The 22,922-nt window shown below is 36.6% G+C and overlaps 1 protein-coding gene across 1 annotated transcript in view; it reads left to right on the forward strand.

Moving 5' to 3' along the window:
* Positions 1-22,922, forward strand: part of LOC140138342 (uncharacterized) — a 54,790-nt gene that overhangs the window by 18,201 nt on the left and 13,667 nt on the right. The window contains 12 exon segments of the mRNA XM_072160248.1: positions 9,743-9,919; positions 12,060-12,325; positions 13,838-14,107; positions 14,599-14,692; positions 15,251-15,570; positions 16,441-16,570; positions 17,002-17,124; positions 17,452-17,545; positions 18,134-18,360; positions 18,826-18,904; positions 21,330-21,517; positions 22,568-22,687. Coding sequence (XP_072016349.1) covers positions 9,853-9,919; positions 12,060-12,325; positions 13,838-14,107; positions 14,599-14,692; positions 15,251-15,570; positions 16,441-16,570; positions 17,002-17,124; positions 17,452-17,545; positions 18,134-18,360; positions 18,826-18,904; positions 21,330-21,517; positions 22,568-22,687 — 1,978 coding nt within the window. The 5' untranslated portion in view covers positions 9,743-9,852.

Raw genomic sequence — 22,922 nt, forward strand, 5'->3', positions numbered from 1 at the left:
CTTAAAAAATTGGGCTACTCATTTACCGCGGCCTGGCGAGTCAATGCGCCGTGCCTTGACACTGAAAAGTTTTGGCAACACTGCATTTGGTCCGCATGCCAGATCTGGCTCGCAGGCGGCTGAATTAAAACCTGAATTAGGCCTACAAGTAGGACCAACAAATATATTTTAAATGCAGTTGACTAAAATAAATGTCATGTCGGTCACCCAATAGCTCCCAATAAAGCTGAGGTTCAGGTCTTAGATTGCCTGGATTGAGTCTCTGTTGTGTCTGATGTTTAGAATGGTTGCCATGACAACTGTCTATGTAGCTCTACTTGCATCATGTTGGTTACATTGTGATGCAGAAAACAAAATGTACAATGATTTATGGAATGAATTGTAATAATAATAAAACAGATCTGAATTATTGATTCATGTAAGATGTGATACCCAGGGGGTTGTCGATGGTTCAACAGGTTGTTTAACATAGTATTTAGCTTTAGTACTAACAAAAAATGATTACAATGTAGGCAGAATAACCTTTATAAAGGGGTCAATTTACATTGTAGGCCTATTGGTTATGAGTGCTCATTGTTTCTAAAGCTGAAGGACTTAAATATTAAATTTATAAACAAATGTTGGACCATTGTTACATGATTTCCATGATTAAATCTATTTACTAAACTATGATCTTTAAGAATATTAGATCTACGACAGGGGGGGGGGCAAGGGAATTTCCAGGGGCAAACTTTGATGACAATGGTCAAAAAATGGGCTAAAAATTACAAAAAAGGCCTCTCACTGGGGGAAGACTTCTCAAAGGGGAAGCTTCACCCCTTTTCCCTGTAATAATCTCATAAATTATGGCAAATAGATTGCATGGGAATGGGAATGTCCAAAATGTGCTTTACTTACAGAATGTTTCAAATTCATTCTTCTCGCTTTTTTGTTAGTCAGTAACATTTTATAATGAAATGATATTGAATTAGAATTATTTATTTGATATTCATGTTTCTATTTTATGTAGAGCTGTAATTTCCCAAGCTTAACAGGGGCAGACTTGGGTATTGTGAAGTTGTGAAACTGATTGCTGATTTATTACTATTATTTAGTGTAAACATGAATTTTAGGAAATAAAATTGGGCAAAGCAGATTGGGGGGGGGCAAATTTATGGATAATAGCCTCAGACTCCCAGTTAGAATAGAAATGTCTTGGTGAAATTATTATTCCACAGATAGAATTTTGACAGGTAACTGTTAATTGATCTGTTGACATCAGAACTTACTTGGCATGACCAACACAGTGGTAATTGAATAGCAATCAGTCAAGTGTTTTCTTTGATCACCACATCCTCCATTCATCTCAATAGGCTTATTCCTCCAAATGCCTTTGAACATGCCTCTTCAAATCTTAACAGGTTGTCAAAAAGTTAATGATCTGTGTCTTAGGAAATTACTATTGTGTGATATTTGGTTTTGATAGTCAGGAAGGAAGATTATGATTATTACTAGAGAAGTTTTCTCATCTTCTCAGTTTTCTCATCTTCTCTGCTCATACATAGCCTCATAGGTCTATTCTTGGAAATATCATCTACCTGTGATATTTGGTTTTGATTATCAAAGAGGAAGACCTAATTATCATAAGCTCATAATCATAAAGTTGTTTTGGGGAAATATATTTGATCTTGCTTATATGCTATGCCTTTGAGCTCCTTTGTGCACACTCAACTTAAGATTTCTCATCTACCTGTGATATTTGGTTTTGATAGTTCAAAAAGAGTATCCTGATTATCATATTCATGATACAGCTTATTTGTGCACACTTTTCTTCATGTGAGTCCACCTCCAATGGTTCAGAGAAGCATGGACCATGGTGTACATGTACTATGAGAGAAGTTACCTGGCTGGGAGAGGATATTAATTGATGTGTGAAATGCAAGGAGGTGATTCTCTAAAAGTTAGCAATAAATAGCTCACATCCTGTGGGGTTATTTGGAGTTATTTGGTATATGGATACATTCATTTGACAGAGTTAGATGTGTGAACATTTTCTTGGGATTATTGGCATATCAACTCTGAAGTTACATGAGTCACTGGAAAATATATTGAATATCTTAATTCAAACATCTGTATTTTGACGCCTTGAAAGTGAAGGAAGAGCTGTTACATGTATACTGCATAATAATGATCATTGTAGCCGAGTTGCTTACCTAGATGGGAAAGCTTTTATACTGCCTGTCTCAACAACACATAATTTTCAAAAGTAAGTTAGAATTTGTTAACTTGTATTCAGCTTTTTGTGACTTTGTGCTATTTTCAAAAGTATTGATGAGGAATAAGCAATTTAGGGGCCTTTTATTTTGGTCAAATTTAGGGGGTCTTTCGGAGCTGCAATCTTGTGATTTCATACCCTGTTTTGGTGAATAGTATTTAATTTTCAAAAGAACCACACCCACATGGGGTTGTTTCTTTTCAACATCGAATAGTCAATAATCACTTTAACAACAAAACCATGTAGCATTTTCCATGCATTAGGTAGAGCAAAAATTAATACATACTGATGAGTAATTGTACCAATCAACCTTGACCACCTTACTGAATCAATAATAATATTGATTTGGCATCCAATGTGTTCATTCATAAAAGACCTAGCCTAGGTCAAGGAGTAAATTGTGATCGATCAATATATAATAAGCAGATTGTATTTAGCATTATCATAAACATGACCCAGACCAGACAGATGGCTGATAAACATTGATAAAAATAAATGTAAGAATGAATAATAACAATGATAACAAATAAATTAGCAATTTAAATCAATAATATTCAGAGCTATTTTTGTCTTGAAGAACTGTGTTGTATTATTTTGATTAAAAGAAAAATAAGGGGAGGGGCAGAAGTGAGCTGGATGACCCCTACCACTTGAATAAAAATATTTGGTACTGGAAAAAAAAAGAAGAAGCCAAAAAGAATTTGTTTTTAGCATTTTATTCATTGAAGTTACCAACATCAAAATCATCAATGTTTTTAACAAATGAATTCCCTGCAGTGGAAATAGCACGGTCCGCCTCATCTTTTATCCAAGCAGAGAAGATGAGAATTTTCATCTTCTCTGGTCCAAGCAATTATGTATGCACAGTCTGACTGATACAGTTATAAACATGGAAATATTTTTAATTAAAATAATTATTATGATCGATCACTGAGCATGATGTCCCATATGGCGGGTAATATAATTGTCTTCATCCAGCTCGTTATTATTAAATGTTCTAAGGAGTAAATACATCTAGACAATTATATCCACGTGGTCATGTGCTATTTTATGTGTAGTGAGCAGGTCTGTTTTATTGTACCAAGATGAATGAAGATGATAAGGAAGAAGATATTTATTGTCAATTTGGATCGGGACAAAGAAAATTTCATAGTGTACATATGAAATGAGAACATGCTGCACTTTGAATGATCACAGGAATATTCAAGTTGTTGTTTTTTACGGTCATAACTAGGATTTCAGGAGGATATTTGAAGTACACGTAAGTGATATTGGAATAAAGTGTATGTAGTTCATGCATTGAATGATTTTATTTTGAATTCAATTCATAAAACATTTTAAGTTGATTTTTGTACAATGAAATTTAATTTCATATTTATGGATTTGTCTTGAATTTTGTTATAATAATTTCTGATTTATTTATTTTTATTTATTTATTTATTTATTTATTTATTTGTTTATTTTACATTTATTTATTTAGATTTATTTATTGTTCTGAAATTTACTAAAATAAAGTATGCTGGACTTTTGGGCTTTTAAAAATATCTTCAAACTGGAGAAAGAATCTTGCTTGGAATTATTTATTTATTTTCTATAAAAACTTTCTCACACTTGCCCAATATTGTGTATTTCACCCAATTGGTCTTTGATGGGGAGCATCCTGGACAGCAGCTGAATCGGATAGAACCAACGCAATGCAATCTGTGAGCCGACTTGTCTGTCCAAGGAATCTGAATCATTTCATCCAAGACCTAAAAATACTAGGGAACTTCTTGATGATAAATAATTGCACTCAGAATAGCAAATAAAAAGAAATTCAAACCAGCTCTCCTGCTGAGGGTTTGATGCACTGCATGTGCATGGTGTATTTTAAGTGGTGTCGCGAGCGCAAGCCTTAACTTAAGTTCTATTTTAGTATTAGTAGCACTCAGTCAAATATACAGCTTCTTGACATACGATATGATCAAGAAGGGACAAATTTGCTCTATGGATCTGCTGAATTTATATTGCAGCTGACCAGTGATGATGAATTTATATTGTGTTTGTGTGTATTTTTTATATATTTTTTATAATGATACATTTTATTACTTTTCATTGTAAATACTGCTGAAAATTTTGAAAAAGAATACTAAGTGAAACTAAATAAAATGGATTTTTTTGGCAATGGGCAAAAAATAATTTTAAAAGGCAAATAGGGGCACTATCTTGAAGAAGGAAATGTTTCAGGTGCAAAATTTTGATTATGTATATGGTCATTTTCACGGTAAAGGGTGTAACTTTGGATTTTTAACATTTTGATCCGTAGTTTTCTAATAAAGCCACAGAATTCCATGATTTTTGGCCACATAAGTCATCTAGTTAGCAGCTACCTTGGGTAGCATAATCATCTTCGGGAGTTACTGCGTTCAGTTTTAGCAGGCTTAAATGTACCTAATATTGCCATTTTGAAAAACTGTAAAAAACAGTAACATTTTTGTAAAACCCTGTGTTTTCTTCAGTTAGTTCATGGATAATTTTTCTTATCCTGAAAGTACGGTCATATGTTCAGTAAACACTGCCACATTAGATTTAATTGTGAACAGCCCTGTATTTTTGAGAACCGGACTTGATATTTGTCGTTTCGGAGGCTTCATTTTCCGTTAACAATTGTTAACAAACTTTGTGGGTATAGCTTTGGTTCATAATTCTTGGTTATTTCTTCACTTCTTCTTGATTCATAACAGTTGATATCTTAACTTGAAATGGGTAACAAAAATTAGTTGATTTGCAAGCTTTTAAAATTTTTATAAAATCTTGACTTCAAAGAGCCGATTTTCCGTTAACTTTTTGAAGCCTCGAAACAAACTGTTCAGCAAGCTTGGGCAAATATAAATAAAAGAGCTCATCCAATATATTTATCAAAATGTAGCAAAGTAGATCCTCAAGTCACTTGTTTTTAAATCATGGAGATATATATCACCGGTTGAAAATGGGACCCAATACAAACTTTCCGTTAACAATTGAAGCCTCCGAAACAAATGAAGCCTCCGAAACAACAGTAAACTTAATTATCATCTATGCATATCTAAATTGGTATGTTCCATATTGATATCTGCATTGTAATTGTTGCATGATATGTGCAGAATGTCAAAAAAAAAAAAAAAAATTGATATTATGGTTAATGCTTGAAAAATATACTGATATCCAAGAAAGCCCGTTTGGAGGCTTCACATGCAAATAACACCATACTTAACAAATGGGTGAAAAAATTATCATGTTATAAATCTGCAATATCTGCCGCATAGAATCATTGATTCAATACACACAAGAAAATAACAGCTTAGATGATCCCAACAGTGTTGTTTTCAAAAAACTACTTCTGCCATGTTTAACCATTGTAAACATGAAGCCTCGAAACAAAAAAAATGACTTGCTGTGATAATTTAATTTTTGTCACAACTGAAATTCAATACTTAGAAGCAAAGCATGAAAATTGGTAATTGTGATATTTTTTACCTATTTTTTCATGTCAACTTGTAGTAGTTAGCCAAATATTTTACTTTTATGATCACCTGTGTTGTTAACTGAAGCCTCCGAAACACAAATCGCTTGAATTGCCAATTCTAAAAAATAACTCCAATTTCTGTGAAACTTGGCTGGGAGGTTCCTTTCATCAAGTAGTATTTGTACATGAAGTTAGACATTTAAATTATTTTAGGAACCCAATTAAAACTTAAAAAATATGTTTAAGGTTGGGAAATTTCCATTGCAAATGACCCTTGATGTTAAAAATTTTCAAAATTGCAATTACAAACATAGCAAAACATGGTATAAAATTTAACTTATATCTGTTGACTTACTTTGGAATGGGATTTCACATGTATTCCAGCTTTCATGTCATAATTTTCTGAGCTTATGTAAAATACATTTTTTCTGAGATTTTAACCAAAATGTTATGGAAATGTCAAATTTTTTATCAGAAATCAAAAGGTTTAAGCCTTGAAACACTATTTTACTGGAATTTAAGTTGCTTCTATGCATGATTACAGTAAACAGAAACATATTTAAGTGGTTTGAAATTTTGACCCTAAAAATCAAAAGTTACACCCTTTACCGTGAAAATGACCATATACAATGTAAACTAGTTTGCTTGTTTTTGTACATTTTCGGGACCGTTTTGGACCTTAATTAGCATTGGGCATGTTGGGTGAGAAAATGACATTTTTTAATACGGGGTCTTTGGGTGAGAGCCAATAGAAGTGCCAAACATTAATTTCTAGTTCTATGGCTTTGTTATTTCAAAATAAGTTACAAAATCAGTGACAAATGAAAGTTGATGTTCAAATTGAAAAATAAGTGCCTTTGAGTGGTAAAAAAAAAAAAAAAATAAGGGTCTTTTGATGACATAGCATATTTTGAAAAAAAATATGGGGTCTTTGGGTGACAGCGATGCTGAAAAGGGGGGTTTTAACAGCCCTACATACACATCACCTACAAAGTGGTAGTGTGTGTGTGCCCCCGGAAACATCACAATTTAAACCCCACTTCATATGCACTTGTTCTATATGACTTCGGTCTTTAGGCTCGTTCCTTAAGCAAGTTTGTACTTGTAGGGATATAATATCAATGCATATGATGAATCTTGTCTGTACCCATATCCATTTACCACTGGGCAATTCCAGTTGAAATTCATACACCCCCTATGGAAGACATGACCGTACACAGGGAGTGTGCATTTCAAGTGGTATTTACTTGAAAGGGTGACTCCATTTATAATGTACACCCCCTGTGTGGGAAATTAAGGTTTTGCCTTCCATATGAGGTGTATGGATTTCAACTGGAATTGCCTATTTAGTCTTGGCAGGTGGGAATCCTGGTATATGAGGGAAGTATCTGAATACACAGACTGCATGACGGAAACCATCACGGTGCATATTAAATACAATCTATCATGTCTTCTTATCATATCTCGTGACCTTCATTTGAATAATGGTAGTTCTTCATTATGATGAATGGGAGGAAATTTTGAATCACGTTTGAGAGTGTATCATAATCGGAGGATGATCATAGACTGACACATTCTTACTTCATCATTTAATGATGTAGATCTACCATATGTTGTTGTGTTGTAAAGCAAAGCAAATTCTTGCGTGGTCCTGGTACGCGCTGGTTATCGGCGAGCATGTAGAAGAAGTGAGGTTTCCTCCCCCTCTACATGTATGCACCAGTGACCAATGGGTTACTGTCAGTCAACTGTCTTGGATTTGACCCCCCCCCATCAAAAAAAAAAAAAATAGATGGTTCATATGATTCTGTGATAGTCCTTTATAGATTTACCGGTAATTTGTGATTTCAGTTCAAAAATCAGAATCAACATGAAATTCTCATGAAACAAAACAAGCCCCCAGACTATGAATATAGCAAAAACCTGGGAATAGAATCTCTCTTGGAAGGATGGAAAGCATGCAAGAGTTAAAAAATTAATTATTCAAATCCACGGCTGCAGAAATGTCCCAGAGAAATGTCAATTACCCCCCGGTAGATCCTGGGAAAACTTTTGATGTACATGAACTTATGCAAGTATACAACACATCAGTCACTACCATTGTGGCCTGTATACCATCCACGATAATCAACTTTTGAAAACCACCCTAAACAAGGATTTTTAAATCCTTGTTTAGGGTGGTTCTTGTTTAGGGTGGTTTAGGGTATCGTTTTAGCCCAGGGTTAAAACCCTGGGCTAAAACGATACCCTAAACAGGTAACACGCGCTTGTTTTCACACCCTGAATAGGGATTTTATTCCTTGCATCAAATTTCATACCCTAAATTTCATTTCTGCATATTAGCAATTTTGCTACCTTATTTTCAAATTTTTCATGTTTTTGACACCCTAAACATGATGCGCGCATCGCGTATCGTGCCTACCCACGAAAAACTACCCTTTTTACGCATTTTTATTATCGTGGATGGTGTACATGCCACAATGGGAGTGACCCCCCGGCTGTATGCAGAACAATGGAGTGCATCAGCTGAAATTGTATTAATTCTGCTATTATTAAGTTCAAAATAGTTGTATTTTAAATAGAATAAATTTAGTGAGGTGCAATAGATCAAGCCATTTGATGAGATTAATTAAATGAATTCAATATCTCGGCTTCTATAATGGTCAGTAAACCTGACCATCATCTGTTTCTGCTGTCAGTCACCTCGTTATTTTCTCAGGAGATTTGAACATTGCTAAAACACTGTTGTTGTGAAACTTCTATGCATGGACAATATAATTTGGAATGGCATTTTGTTGGAGGTGTTGCACCCTCCCCCCTCCCTCGGCTACAGCTTTGTTTTTCATCTTTTTTGATAGCAGTGACTTGTGACATGTGCGTAATAAACAAAAAATATATTTTTGCCTATTTCTAAACAAATGCAGTACCATACTGAAGGGTTTCTTCCCGTAGCCAGGGGGGTTCGATCGAACCCCCTAAAATTTTGATACAAAGAAAGGAGAACATGGGAAATGTGGTTGAAATGGCCATTTTAGCACAAAAATTGGTATTTTTCTCGCTTGCAATTTTCCTATTAATTTTAGGCTCAGATTAGCGGGACGATTTGAAAAATCCTCGGCGCCCAGTTTATGTAGGCCTATGACTTAATTTAATGCTATAAATACAGCAGAGTCATTATTTGCCTCTTTATCTCATCTAGATTTGAAGATTTAAAAAAAATTATTTGGTGTGCAAAAAAACAATAACCGAGAAAGCTTAGTTCAGAGATGAAGGGAGTGATATAACATAGGAAAATAAGATAATTGATAATATTTGTGATGAAATAACGCACCTGATTAGCAATTTTTTCTTGTTTTTATCGAGCTAATTTGTCTCTTTGCTATAATATATCCATATATTCCTGATAATGATGTAAAAATAATGCACCAAATGCCTTCAATTGGGACTTCATTTTTCAAAATTCTTCCAATTCTCAGGGGGCACATCCCCCTCAAACACCCCCTGCGCATGATTTGCAACTTTTTCTTGTTTTAACCGCACTAATTTGCGTCTTTGCTGTAATATATTGAACCAATATGTTGATAATAATGTAAAAATGGTGCACCATGCATGCCTTCAATTGGGACTTCATTTTTCAGCTCAGACACCCCTATGCCTGATTTGCAACTTTTTCTTGTTTTAACCGTGCTAATTTGCCTCTTTGCAGTAATAAATTGAAACCATATATTTCTGATAATAATGTAAAAATTGTGCACCAAATGCGATCAATTGGGACTTCATTTTTCAAAATTCTCACATTTCTGAGGGGGGAACATCCCCCTCAGACACCCTCCCTGCGCCATGTTCAGCGGCGCGATGTTCCACTGTGACCATTAGGCCTACTCATCAGTTATACTTAACAGAAATCTGCAAAAACGAACCCCCTAACTCGGAGGGCTGGCTACGGGCCTGTTATCTGTTATATAAGTTGTAACTTAAGATTTTGTGTTTTTCTTATTACTCAGGTCACCCAGTGCCTTGCACCTAGATCCGTCCACCAAATCACATAAGTCTTCTTACCTCCGGTTACCACCGTTTCCAAGATGGCTGCCAAGTCATTAGGGTGTAACCTACTATGCACAACACCAACACAACGAATCGCAACATTAACATTATGTCTACAGGAGTTATAAGAAATTCAGGTATGTCTTGTAATATAAATTATTCATCTTTTGCTTACATTGTAAAAAAAATTGCAAACCCTCAGATAGCTGAAGTCCTTTATTAGCACAGGGTGACTTCCCCTACCCACTGAACATGATTATTCGCAGTCGTAGTGCACGTTAGAATATGAACGTTGCTTGTCAACTGGTTCACGCTTTCTTTGTTACGAACCACTGATTGAAATGATCACAACACAAAGCCTATGGCATATCAAAATTCGGAACAGGTGTATAAGCCCAGGCTTGAACCAGTAACTAATGGTTACTAACGTGCACTACGACAGCAAATAGTGAACATGGGGCAAGTATTGTGATCACGAAAGTCCAGTGACCGCTGTCCAACCAGTTTCACTGGCAGGTTAAAGTACACCTCAGCGATGGTTTTTAGATAAAAATTTCATTGAGGACTCATTTGGTTCAGAACTTCAGAAACTAGACTAGGAAAATGCAGAATAAGCTTGTTAGTGCAGGAAAGTGGAAAGTTAATTATTTTATTCAGAATAATACATAATGTACCGTAAACGTTCGCCTAATGGCGCATCTGGGCTCCTTTGCCTTGGGGTAAATTTCATGTATAAATAGAGAGCTCCCTCCTCTAAAAATCCCAACAATAATAAAGGGTATGCGCCCTTATTTGCTGGTGGGATTTTATGGGAGGGCACTTTAAGTTTGTGCCGAAAATTCCAGTTATGTCAAGGGAGCCCTTAGACGAATGTTTACGTTATATCAATAATTGTGAAAGATAATAGCAAAAAAATACCTAAAAGATTAAAAAAATTCCACTCTATTTGAAAGCTGGGGTCCATTTCACTAAACTTCATGAAGCTGCGTAAGTCTCAAAATCAATCGTAACTTAACTAACATAACTTACGTTTTATAAGTTCCATTTCACTAACATGACTTATGAATGGTACCCTTCGTAAGTAATAGGGATTTACAACAGGGACTCTTCGTAAAGTTATGTCCAGTTAAAGGGTATTTGTAACTTACAAACGGTTACTTGAGTTACAAAGGGTTAAAAATTTAGTTAAATACACCCCAGGACAACAGAATTACTTTCCATGCTGAATGTGACCATTTCTAAATGGTGAATGCACCTGCTACATGTACCGTACTGACGCGAGTATAGTACCACCTTCGAGTAAAGTCCCACCCCCAAATTTTCGAAAAATGTCAGAAATTTTTTTTTTTTTTTTTAAGTTATTTATTTTTTCGGCTTTGGAGTGTCCCTGGACCTAGACCTAAATGCTAGGATCATTCATGTTTGATTTAAAAAAAAATTGTAGGCCTATGTGATTTGAATAAATGTGTACTCATGTCATACTCTATGAATGATTTCCAAATGCATTGGATTTGTATGCATTTTAAAATCATAGAGTATGACATGAGTACAAATTTATTCAAAACACATAGGCCTACAATTTTTTTTAAATCAACCATGATTGATCCTATCATTTAGGTCTAGGTCCAGGGACACTCCAAAGCCGAAAAAATAAGTAACTTAAAAAAAAAAAATTGAAATTGAGTATAGTCCTACCCCAATTTTGAAAAATGTTCACCCAAAAAAGCGGGGTGGGACTATACTCGAGTCAGTACGGTAATAGAGACATGTTGATAACCTTGAAAGCCAAATATAGTAATACCGTATTGTTTGTAATAAACGCCCCGGGGGCGTTGCATTTTTCCAAAAGGGGGGCGTTTATTGGAAGTGAATTGTCAGTGAAAAAAGCTTAAAAATCTGGTTCAATTTCCCGATGGTGCTCCTATTAAAAGGAGGGATTCACGACTATACATGATGGCGGCGCCCACAGAAAATGATATTTTCATGGGAAATACAACAAAATTACTCCTGTAAGTGCATGGAATTAGTGAAATTCTACCATAATTAGGCAATGAAATGGATGGGAGTTGAGTCATAATATGTTTTGTCCATTCAATATAGCGATCGTGACTGACATGACTGATGCAAGTTTTAAGCTTACCTACACGATATGGCATGGAAATGTTTGCATTTTTGTCAATTTTTCACAGAAAAATTGGAAGGGGGGCGTTTATTAGAGGGGGAGCGTTTATTACAAACAATACGGTATTCCTTTTCCAATACACCTATATCTTGTAGGTGGCTACCAGTCTTCTGGATCCCGTATCGGTAGCAGCAGTCGTCCATCAGGAGCTGCTACTACAGATAACTCTGCATCGTCATCCACATGCAGCAGTGCCACCAATGACCATCGTAACCGCAACCTGTTGGACTCGTACCACGACTTTGCCATGCAGATCTTTGGTTCCAATCACACCCAAGAAGTTGAGGTGCAGTTTCTTGATGCAGTTGAGAATGGGGACGTGCAGAGGGTGGAGAATCTTCTCAAGAGGCGGAGTCATGAGGTAGGTTATATTTGGTTAAGAGGAGGAGTTATGAGGTACTTGTAGGCTACAGTGGTGGGCCTATGTGGGGGGGGGGCAAGGAGCATTTCTTGCCACCCACTTTTGAGGCAAAAAAACCCAAATCACACAAATTTTTACTTTTTGCAGCAATTTTGTGCAAAATGTCCCCCTCCCCCCCAAAAAAAATCCTGGTGCCCCCACTAGTTGGCTATCATTGGTTAAACTGGATCATCAAGAAACAATCCACATGAATTTGATCCAATTATTTTTTTAAACAAACTTTTTCAACAGCTGTAAATCATAATACTAATCATAGTGTGTCTGTCCGTCCCTCTGTCGGCGCGCTATCGCGTGCGTGTGGCTCGCTAACGCGTGCTCGCAGTGCGTATCACGTGCGCGCTATCGCGTAGTGGGCGGAGTATACCGACGGGCGCAGTGCGAGCATCGGAAAGCATTTACAGTGTGGTTAATCGTGCAGGTACATCTCATCGGATTCCAAAACGACACACATGCAGAGGCCTATTAGTAGTTTAAAAGGTCAGGGCAAGTAGGCCTATATGGGTAACGGGTGTTGGGTAATTTGAGATAGTCACAAGAACCACCCAACACGAGAACCGCGAAATCTAGTTATATATAAATTCAATGTTTTATGAATATAATTCTACCACGCAGAGGGGGTCACACAGCATAATTTCACACTACACGATTTAGCTAGATTTGGAGCTCTGCACTTCAAATTCACATAAATATCAAAGTTTATACACTTAATATATTTAATATAATACTTATTTTTTTGTTATAACAAACTGAAACACGAAATATACTAGCTTATTATCTATACAGAAAGGGGATTTATACACATTCACTCAGCAATTTGACATGCCTGGCGCATCAAGACATTCTCTGTCTGGATAACATGACTGTCACCGATAATACGTCTGGGCACAAATTTAAATAACAATACGCTATTTACATATGAATGCGGCCTCATGCTAATTTCTAGTATAATATAACTTTATTTTAAATGCATTATTTTGACATTTTGTATTTTATTGATTTAATTATTTTTTCAAACTAAGATTATACTTGAAGGAGTATTTCGTGATCCTAGCATCCCCTTTTTATGAAATTTTTCAGTAGATATCCACAAAAAAAGCTTATTCCCAAAATTTCAGTTGATTCCGATTTTGCATTTGCGAGTTATGCATGATTATTTCCCTGCTCCATAGACAATGTGTTGTAATTTTGCTCTGGTGTACCAGAACTTAATTCAAATTTCACAAATTAATCTGCAAGAAATTTCTTACACATTTAAACATTATGTGGCGGTTAAAAAATCTCAACATTTTTTGAGGAAAGTAGGGGGATGATTTTGTGGATCACAAAATGCCCTTTTAAACAAGTGGATTTTTTGCTTTTGTCAACATGTATGGATATCACTTGGAATATACCCCTGCTCAAATGCCATTAACCCTGCAAAATGTGTAAATAATATTTTTTTACTTCGTTCAGATCTTTAATATCGATGTGAAAGACAGCGAAACTGGCAACACTCCCATCATATTGGCTGCTAAACTTGGCCACTTGAAAATAACTCAGCTGCTTCTCAAATATGGTGTTGATATTACGTTGCGTAACTATGACAACGAGACTGCCCTCGACGTCGCCCGTCCTAACGTCATACGCCCTCTACTGGACTCGGTTTCAAGAATGGGAAGTTCACCAAGACATTTGCTTCAAGCAGCTTGGCAGGGGGATCATGGAACAGTAAAACGATTGCTGGTAAGTGCTTGCAAAATGGGCAATTCCAGTTGAAATCTGCACACCCCTATCTATAGAAGACATAAACTTAATCTTCCAGGGAGTGTGAATTTCAAATTAAACTACCCATTCAGTGTTATCTGCTCTAATATAGGTTAATCCAGTTGAAATCCATACACCCCTGTGGAAGACATGACCTTACTCTAACACACAGGGAGTGTGAACGTCAAATTTAGCTACCCATTCAGTGTCGTCTGCTCCAAAATGGGCTATCCCAGTTAAAATCCATACACCCCTATGGAAGACATGAACTTAATATTCCACACAGGGAGTGTGAATTTCAAATGGAGTCAGCCATTCAGTGTTGTGTGTGTTTGTCTGCAATGCGTGTGCGTTATTGCGCTCAGCGGCAAGTGGCATGACAGTATAAAACATTGGAGGAAACAATTTGTAGATGTAATATTAAAAGTTTCTCTTTTTCATGTTTTTACACATATTTTTCTGATTTTCAGGGTGAGAGCAAGATTCTTGACATCAACTGTAGAAATGTGGAAGGTTTTACACCGCTCCTCCTGGTCACAAGAAATGTGGATATGTTTGAAAAATGTAAGTAAGAATGTTACTTGTTGATGAAGATCTGTACTTCCGAAAGTTTTATGAAGTAGTATGTGACCCATTGTAGCAACAGCGATAAAAGACGCAAACAATTAAAACAAATTTTTCATTATCATTATGTGTTATGTACTAGAGAAGTAAAGAAACTGGTATAATGTGTTCTTCTCTTTAATTAAAGCTCCCCCTCTAATAAATGCCCCACAATTTTTTTTCAACCAAACTGTTCCAAAAATGAAAGTACCATACAGTGCCCATATTTTTTAACATGCGGTCATCAATTTAATGATATTTAAGTGTGGGTCCATTGTTATTGGCCATGTTTGATTCCTTTTTGTTTGGGCGCACCGCAGCACTCCCAGATGGTACTAGCGATGTTTCAAATGGGAATTATTGTAAAAAGACATTTATTAATGCCCCCTTTTGGAAAATGCATCGCCCTGGCATTAGAGAAAATGCTGTATTGATGTATTCATGTTGAGGTAAATTGAAACTAGAAAGAAAATATTTGACTTACTCAAATTTTATGTATTTATTTTTCTACCTTGATAGTTGGAAGCATTCTTCAAAAGTATGACCCCTTAGCAGTTGTCGGTGAGCTCTTAAGTCACCGTGCTGACCCAGTAGCCCGGGACTCAGAGGGCAAAACGGCTCTTCACTATGCTGCATCAAACCCAGCCAAAATAGCAGAAGAAATTGCCTTCACCCTGATCCAGCAACCAGCTCTGTTGGATGTGAAAGATAACCGTTCCTTGGCTCCCATTCATTCCGCATCTCAGAGTGGTCAGGTTGAAGTGGTTCTAGCTCTGTTGGATAGTGGTGCTAATGTCAATGTCAGAGGCTTTGCGGGGTCAACTCCACTTCATGTATCGGTAAGTTGTTGGGTTTGTGCATGTCGTTTTGGATAGGAATATAGAAAATTCAGTGTAGTATTTCAGTAAAGTGCAAAACCTAATGAACGTTACCAGTTTGGAATTTTATTTATACTTTGGTCTGCTCCTAGTACTATAGGCAGATTACTTCATACTGCTGAGTGTTATTAACATCTCATATATGTGACCAGTTCCGACAAAACCAGGAACATGTTGCATTTTTGACATTTCATGATTTGAATACAAATGTAAGCACGGGACAAAAATTTTCCAGTTTGATTGCGAATGTTCTTCCATTGTGAGTAATATAAATATGTTGAATGAAAATAACATGACAAGTATCTGCCATACTAAGTATTGTAATACAGATGGCACAGAAGCAATGCAGATCTTTTAAAATACTGCAGGAGTCTAGATTTTAAGTTTTTTGTACATTTCTGGAATTGGATGATGATATTTCAATATTTCAGCATAAAAAGAGCAAAGGAATTGTTTAGGGAGCGATACCACTGTGGCCTATACCGTGGACAAACGCCCATAGATGTTTGATGCCGTGTGCAAGCCCTCTGCCATCTAGCTAAGGGCCAGATCAATGTTCATGATATGGATCTGTTCCTCAGTTGCATCTCTGAGATACTCCTTTGACTTTGACACAAAAATGAAACAAGAGGGATAAAGGAGATGTTAAAAGGCCCGCACTGCTCCTTGTCCATGGGCCCCAGAGGCTCTAGCTATACCCCTGCTTTTAAACCACTGAAGGAAAGGGAATCATCGTGGTAAAGCCTTGAAGCTCATTGTGTTCAGTGGCTGTCCCTGTCTGTATTTTACTATTATGAAATTGATTATAGAATTATATTAATTTTATTGCAGGCATACAGTGGTCAGTATCAGGTAGCTACCACTCTTCTTGGCCATGGGGCTGACATTACTTTGGTTGATGACAGCGGAAACACGGCAGTAGATGTGGCTAAGACCAAAAGGCTGAAGAGTACACTCAAAGGTTGGTAACCAAACATGTTTGTTTTATCGCTGATTTTGGAATCTTTAACATCAATTTTTCAGGATTTCTGTTTATGCTGTACAAAAGTATGCAGTTGACATTGAAAGAATTTATAGGAAGTTGAGGTAGAGAATACTTAATTTTTTCTCTCCTGACACAATTCACCTTTTCGGTAAATCCCATAACCCTTTGCGAGTACACCTGAGAACTCGTCATTTGACGTCACGCCGTCTTGCAATACGCACTAACGATGTTCCATAAACAATGTGCGCATCGGCGCAGATCGGCGTGACGTCAAATGACGAGTTCTCAGGTGTACTCGCAAAGGGTTATGGGATTTACCGAAAAGGTGAATTGCAACATGTTTTAGCCAATTTTGTCATATTCTTCTGTCACTTCCTACCTCACAAACTTTGATTTGTTTTATACAGAGGCCTGGACAGACGCTACTCAATCCAAGCAAGAGGTAGTACTGAACCCAGTGAGAGGACCATCTAGAATTGATTTGTCATCTGATGAGAGGAGTCCAAGGGATGATGTTTCTCCCAGAGAAAGTAAGTATGCTTCTTGAATGCTTGTGATGTGATAGAAAACTGTATAATGCTGTATAATATTGCCAATCAAAAGTGAATTATTGGCCCCAATGCTCTACACTGTGTTGATTTTCTGGATTAATGGAATCTCTTCTTCCAGAGGGTAAAAATGTCTACGTCAGTGGACTTTTTGTTTTCATCCAGACAGTTTGAACCAGGGGTGTAGCAAGCAGGTGGACCCTGAGCAAAATCTTACATAATGGCTTTAAGTGCCTTGAGAAGGTGATGGATAAGTCATGATTGTTACTATATACTGTTTTAATTGGAACATGTTTGCTTAATTTACAGAATTTATGCTGCGTAAATTCACAGATGCTCACAAAGCTGTCTTGGCTGAGGAACAGATGATGAGAGATATTGAAGATGGCAAAGTGCCACTACGGTAAGAATTGAATGCCCCTCCACCATAGATTAATAAACACATAGATTGGAATGTTACATGCCTGCGCCCTCTAAACGTACTTGAATTCAGCTGACGCCGGTACAGCGTTCAGACATGGTGACGTCGCTCATCATACGTGCAAAGTTTCTTTTGTGTATGCTCATGCTATTTGCACTATTTTTGAGTTCACTCACGCAAACCTGACTTGGCATCGACCCCCACAGGCAACATGCCAACATTCCGCGGTATGGCTTCAACTATAGTCATAATAGCAAATGAATTAACACAGTAACACAATGGCAAAGTACCACATGGTAAGATTTGAATGCTTCAAGTTCAATATAGTCACAATGGCAAATGAATTAACACAATAACACACAATCATGCTTGCAGAGAAAAATGATATTGCTAAGAGTTGTGTCCAGCATTGGCTGAAAACCAATATCTATCTTGTGTGGACAGGATAAGAAGGAGTAAGTTCTGTGTCACAGAGTGTATGCAATGTTTCATATTTCAATTTGATACATTCAGAATAGTGGACCAAGTGATGCCTCAATTATGCCTAGTTTTACACCCTCTTTCTTTCAGGCAACACATCAGGAGGCCAAGTTACACACGATCTGCTTCAAGAAATTCCAATTCGGCAGTGAAGACTCCAATCCCACCTCGTACTCCCAGAGTTATGGAGCAAAAGATACCGTCTTCGGAAAAGACTAGAAGCCCCAAAAGATCATTATCGTTCACTGCCAAATCGAAAGGAGAGGAGAGCAAGGGTCAGAAGGTCAGAGGTCATCCAAAGCTGACACCTACACGATGTAAGTAATGTATTTTTATACACTGTCAGTAAGGCCAAAAGAAAAAAAATTGTGTTGCCCTCCGTGATCGACCCTAAACCTTGCAAGTGTTGAGTGACATTTTTTTTCAGTTATTTTTATTTTTTTTAAAGATATTGTCAGAATTAAGCTCCTATTTAATGGTACAGATAGTTGTAAAATTTCCAATTGTTGACTTCATGATGATATTTTCCCTGAAGATGCAATACTATTTTTCAGGGATGTTAAAACTAGGGGGGGTAGTAAAATATTACTAAATTGACCGATTGACAGGGCTACCCTCCCGAATTTGCCATTTAAGGGTAACGCAATTGTTTTTGTTTTTGGCTGATTTAAACTTGGGATTTATTACAGCTTAGAATTTGGGGGAATGCTTAGCAGGATAATGGGGCTCAACCATTGAAATGGGGGATATAATTAATGTAAGTTTTCTCTATTTTGTTTCAGCTGACCCTACCAGTGATGTGAATCAGGTACCTGTTACTGTGGTAGGCCTTGATCTGGATGAGAGCCTTAGAGACATCAGGTAGGGATGAAATATCATTTATTAGGCACCAGAAACTAATTTGTTTGATCTTTGGATCAACCGTCGATGCTGCTTCGATGATTACTATTAATAAAGTAACTACTAATTAATCAGAATTAATGCTAAATTTATATTGATCAATATCAATACTGGCAAATATTCATATGTTGTCATAATTAACAATAGTCAATTAATTGATTTCATAAATAATAAGGATCGACCAAGCATCGATTGTCAATCGAAAGATCAAACTAATTTGTTTCTATTGTATTGGAATACTATTCATTGTGTGATATTATTTTAAACTGCTATAGCAATTGTGTGCGTAAGTACAATAATAAATCAGCATTTTGTATGCAATGTAATGTTGAATTTAGGAGTGAGACAAGGGCAAGTCTTTCAGTTTCTCTACAATTACCTCCAAAGGCTTTTGACCTTTTTCCCTCTATCCCACAATGCACTATTCCAGGGGGGTATGACGTAGTTCATCAACCTCATAGATCGTGTGCATCGGATGGTCTTTGCCAGGCCTTTGCAATTATTTTGTCTTAATATGGGCATGCTGATTCCATATATGCGGATTATCGTAAAGGCCATCGATATTACTAATTATGCAATTATTGAATACACGAGTGATGCAGTTACGAAGCGATGCAGAACATCTGTGTAAGAGATTTTGTTTACATTTTATTTTCATCTCCGAAAAAAAGTGAAACAGACGCCGACAAAATATCACTGCGTGTCCCGTAATTAGTTTTTCACCATTAGGTCTATAAAATGTGTACAAAGTTAGGTTTCAATAACAGGAAACTTTTTTTGGTGACGACACCATGTCGATAAGGCATAGAAATGTTGTTTTTTGCCCCCGAAAGGTATTAGTGATCGCTGCGGCATTATCATGATTATCAGCTATTATCGGCGATTCCGAAATGTCCGTATTCCAGAATGTAATGAACATAACTCTGTACTCCCCCGGGAGATGATGTATTTTGAGACACTCATCCCCCCTGGAATAGTGCATGATGGGAAAGAGGGAAAAAGGTCTATTGCACTAGGTTACAAATAACCTCAAAATAGACAAGACTCATCAAAAAAATGCAAATCCAGTGGAAGCACAGTATACACAAAATTTTAGATTTGACAGCACTGAACCCAAACTGCAGGCAATTTTGATTTTGCGCCAGATGCAAGTTGCTAAGCATTGATGTGATGTGAATGTGATGCAGATATGTGATACGATCTGGTTCATGGGGGCCAAAGGCGGCAAATTTGAAATTGAGATAAAGGAGTAAAATATGGAGTAAAAAACAATAAAATGCATAACAAAATACACATCACATAACTTCCATAAGCTTCCATAACCAAGTATGCTAGACCTTTGGTGTTTGGTGTTTACAGTATATGATAACCCATTGTTTGTACAAGGAATAATTATACTAACTCAATTTTTAAAGATGCCTCCTTTGGCCACCATGGAACATATGATTGAATCCTTTTCAACAACGAAAACAAGCTAAAGATCATCAAATTCACATGATTATTTCATGAGGAATGTCAGTCATTGCCACTCAACCTTACAGAAGATTTCTTTGTTGATATCGGCAATAAAACTGCAGAATAAAATGGCAATGTTTAGCCGCTAATTTCAAAAAACTGAATTCAACATGTAAACATGCATAATAGAACACAAGTTTGATTTTGCGCCAGATGCAAGTTGCTAAGCATTGATGTGATGTGAATGTGATGCAGATATGTGATACGATCTGGTTCATGGGGGCCAAAGGTGGCAAATTTGAAATTGAGATAAAGGAGTAAAATATGGAGTAAAAAACAATAAAATGCATAACAAAATACACATCACATAACTTCCATAAGCTTCCATAACCAAGTATGCTAGACCTTTGGTGTTTGGTGTTTACAGTATATGATAACCCATTGTTTGTACAAGGGAATAATTATACTAACTCAATTTTTAAAGATGCCTCCTTTGGCCACCATGGAACATATGATTGAATCCTTTTCAACAACGAAAACAAGCTAAAGATCATCAAATTCACATGATTATTTCATGAGGAATGTCAGTCATTGCCACTCAACCTTACAGAAGATTTCTTTGTTGATATCGGCAATAAAACTGCAGAATAAAATGGCAATGTTTAGCCGCTAATTTCAAAAAACTGAATTCAACATGTAAACATGCATAATAGAACACAAGTTCCAAGCATGATGAATTTTACGCGCTCACATACATGCTTAGGTTTGCGTATGCGCTCTGGAAAAGTGTGGATTTACCACCGATTAACAACATACCTGTAAAAAGGTATAGGAAGAGTTGTTGATAGTGAAAATACAAAACAAAGCCTGTAACAGACAGTTACAATATTCCAGTGCCTGTGAATGAAACCATGTTGTGTTCTGAATTCAGGTTACAGCGTCTTGTCTGCGGACCAGTAGGACCGTTCATGGAAAAGCAGACCACACAAGAAAGGATAACCGGTGCACGGCTATCACAAGTACCTGAGAATGATAATTATCAACCACCAACCACTGCTGCATTGACCAACCCTAGACTGACAGATGTAACCGATGCATGCAATGAGTACATGAAAAAAGGTATGTGTACATTTCTTAACAATATTGCTATGATTTCCAGTAAATTTTTTTATTTCTTTTGAGTTCTGTGTACAATTGAAGACAATTTTGATATAAAATTGGATCGATTGAACCATATTTATTGGTCTCGCTATGAGTTTGGGCGAGATGTAATCGAGTCCAATATTTAAAACTCATAGCGAGACCAATAAATATTGGGCGTAAAGCATCCAATTTTATCATTATTATGTTTGGATCCAATATTTTCACACACTTGGATTCATCAAAACATAATGATACGTAATGTTTCTCATTTCTGTGATCAGCCTGTATACGCTTGACACACAGTATAACTGTTGTAAAGCAGACCCAGCCATGATAATTTGATCAACTTTGCCCGTTATCACAGATTAGACCCAAAAAAGATATCTTACACATCCCACAATGCATTTCTTCCATTTTAATTTCTGCATTGATTTGCTATTCAGTTCAACATTTGCCCGATAGTTACAAAAAGTGCCTCAATGAACAGAGCACATCCAGATCTTGTAAAAATGTTTGTTTCTTGACTATATACCCATGTGTAGTCACTCTAGGTGAACCCATTTTTACGTCAAAAAAATATTTTTTGAAGTTTTTAAACTGAAAGATGAGAAAATATTCAAATAATGTTGTCACCAAATCCAAGTGATTTTCTTACGAAAGTAGATATTTTGGTACTTCTGTGATCCGGGTACACACCGATGGTGATCGCCGATCGATCAGAAGTGGCGAGGTCTCCTCCCCCTGTACGCGCCGATGACCAGTGGCTTAACCATCTTTTGTTGTCAAGACCATTGATCAGCCAATCAGTGTGATTGTTTATCACTTCTTTGTAGTGGCGGCACCAGGATTTTTTTTGGGGGGGAACGACAAATGTTGCGCAAAATTGTCGCAAAAAAGTGGAAATTTATGTAATTTGGGGTTTTTGTGTTTAAGCTTGTGTACGCTCGGTGCACAGCACAGACTGAAGTAATAAAAATATACTTAGCACACACCACAATAATTTTACCGCTTGATATCGCATTGCAGGTCGCAAAGCAAACACAAGAAGACTTAGCACTACCAGCAATGATGATAGCGAGAGTGTCACCTCACTGCCTTGGGCTAAGAAGAAATCACCTAGAAAACATGCAGCAGTCTTAAACTTGGGTGAGTGGCAATCATGTGATCACACATGGATTTAACCCAGAGATTTTACAACACACTAAATACACATATTTATGAAATCCTGGATTCTACTCGTAACTGCATTATTTAATAGCAATATGATATTCCCGAAAATAAAGGCACATTGATGTAGAAAATCTTGTATTTTGGAAAGGGGAACTCAATTTTAACGTAAAAAAATAGCATTTTTTGTCATCATCTTTCTTTTCTTTTCTCT

The sequence above is a fragment of the Amphiura filiformis genome, chromosome 17, assembly GCF_039555335.1.
Source record: "Amphiura filiformis chromosome 17, Afil_fr2py, whole genome shotgun sequence".
NCBI lineage: Eukaryota > Metazoa > Echinodermata > Ophiuroidea > Amphilepidida > Amphiuridae > Amphiura > Amphiura filiformis.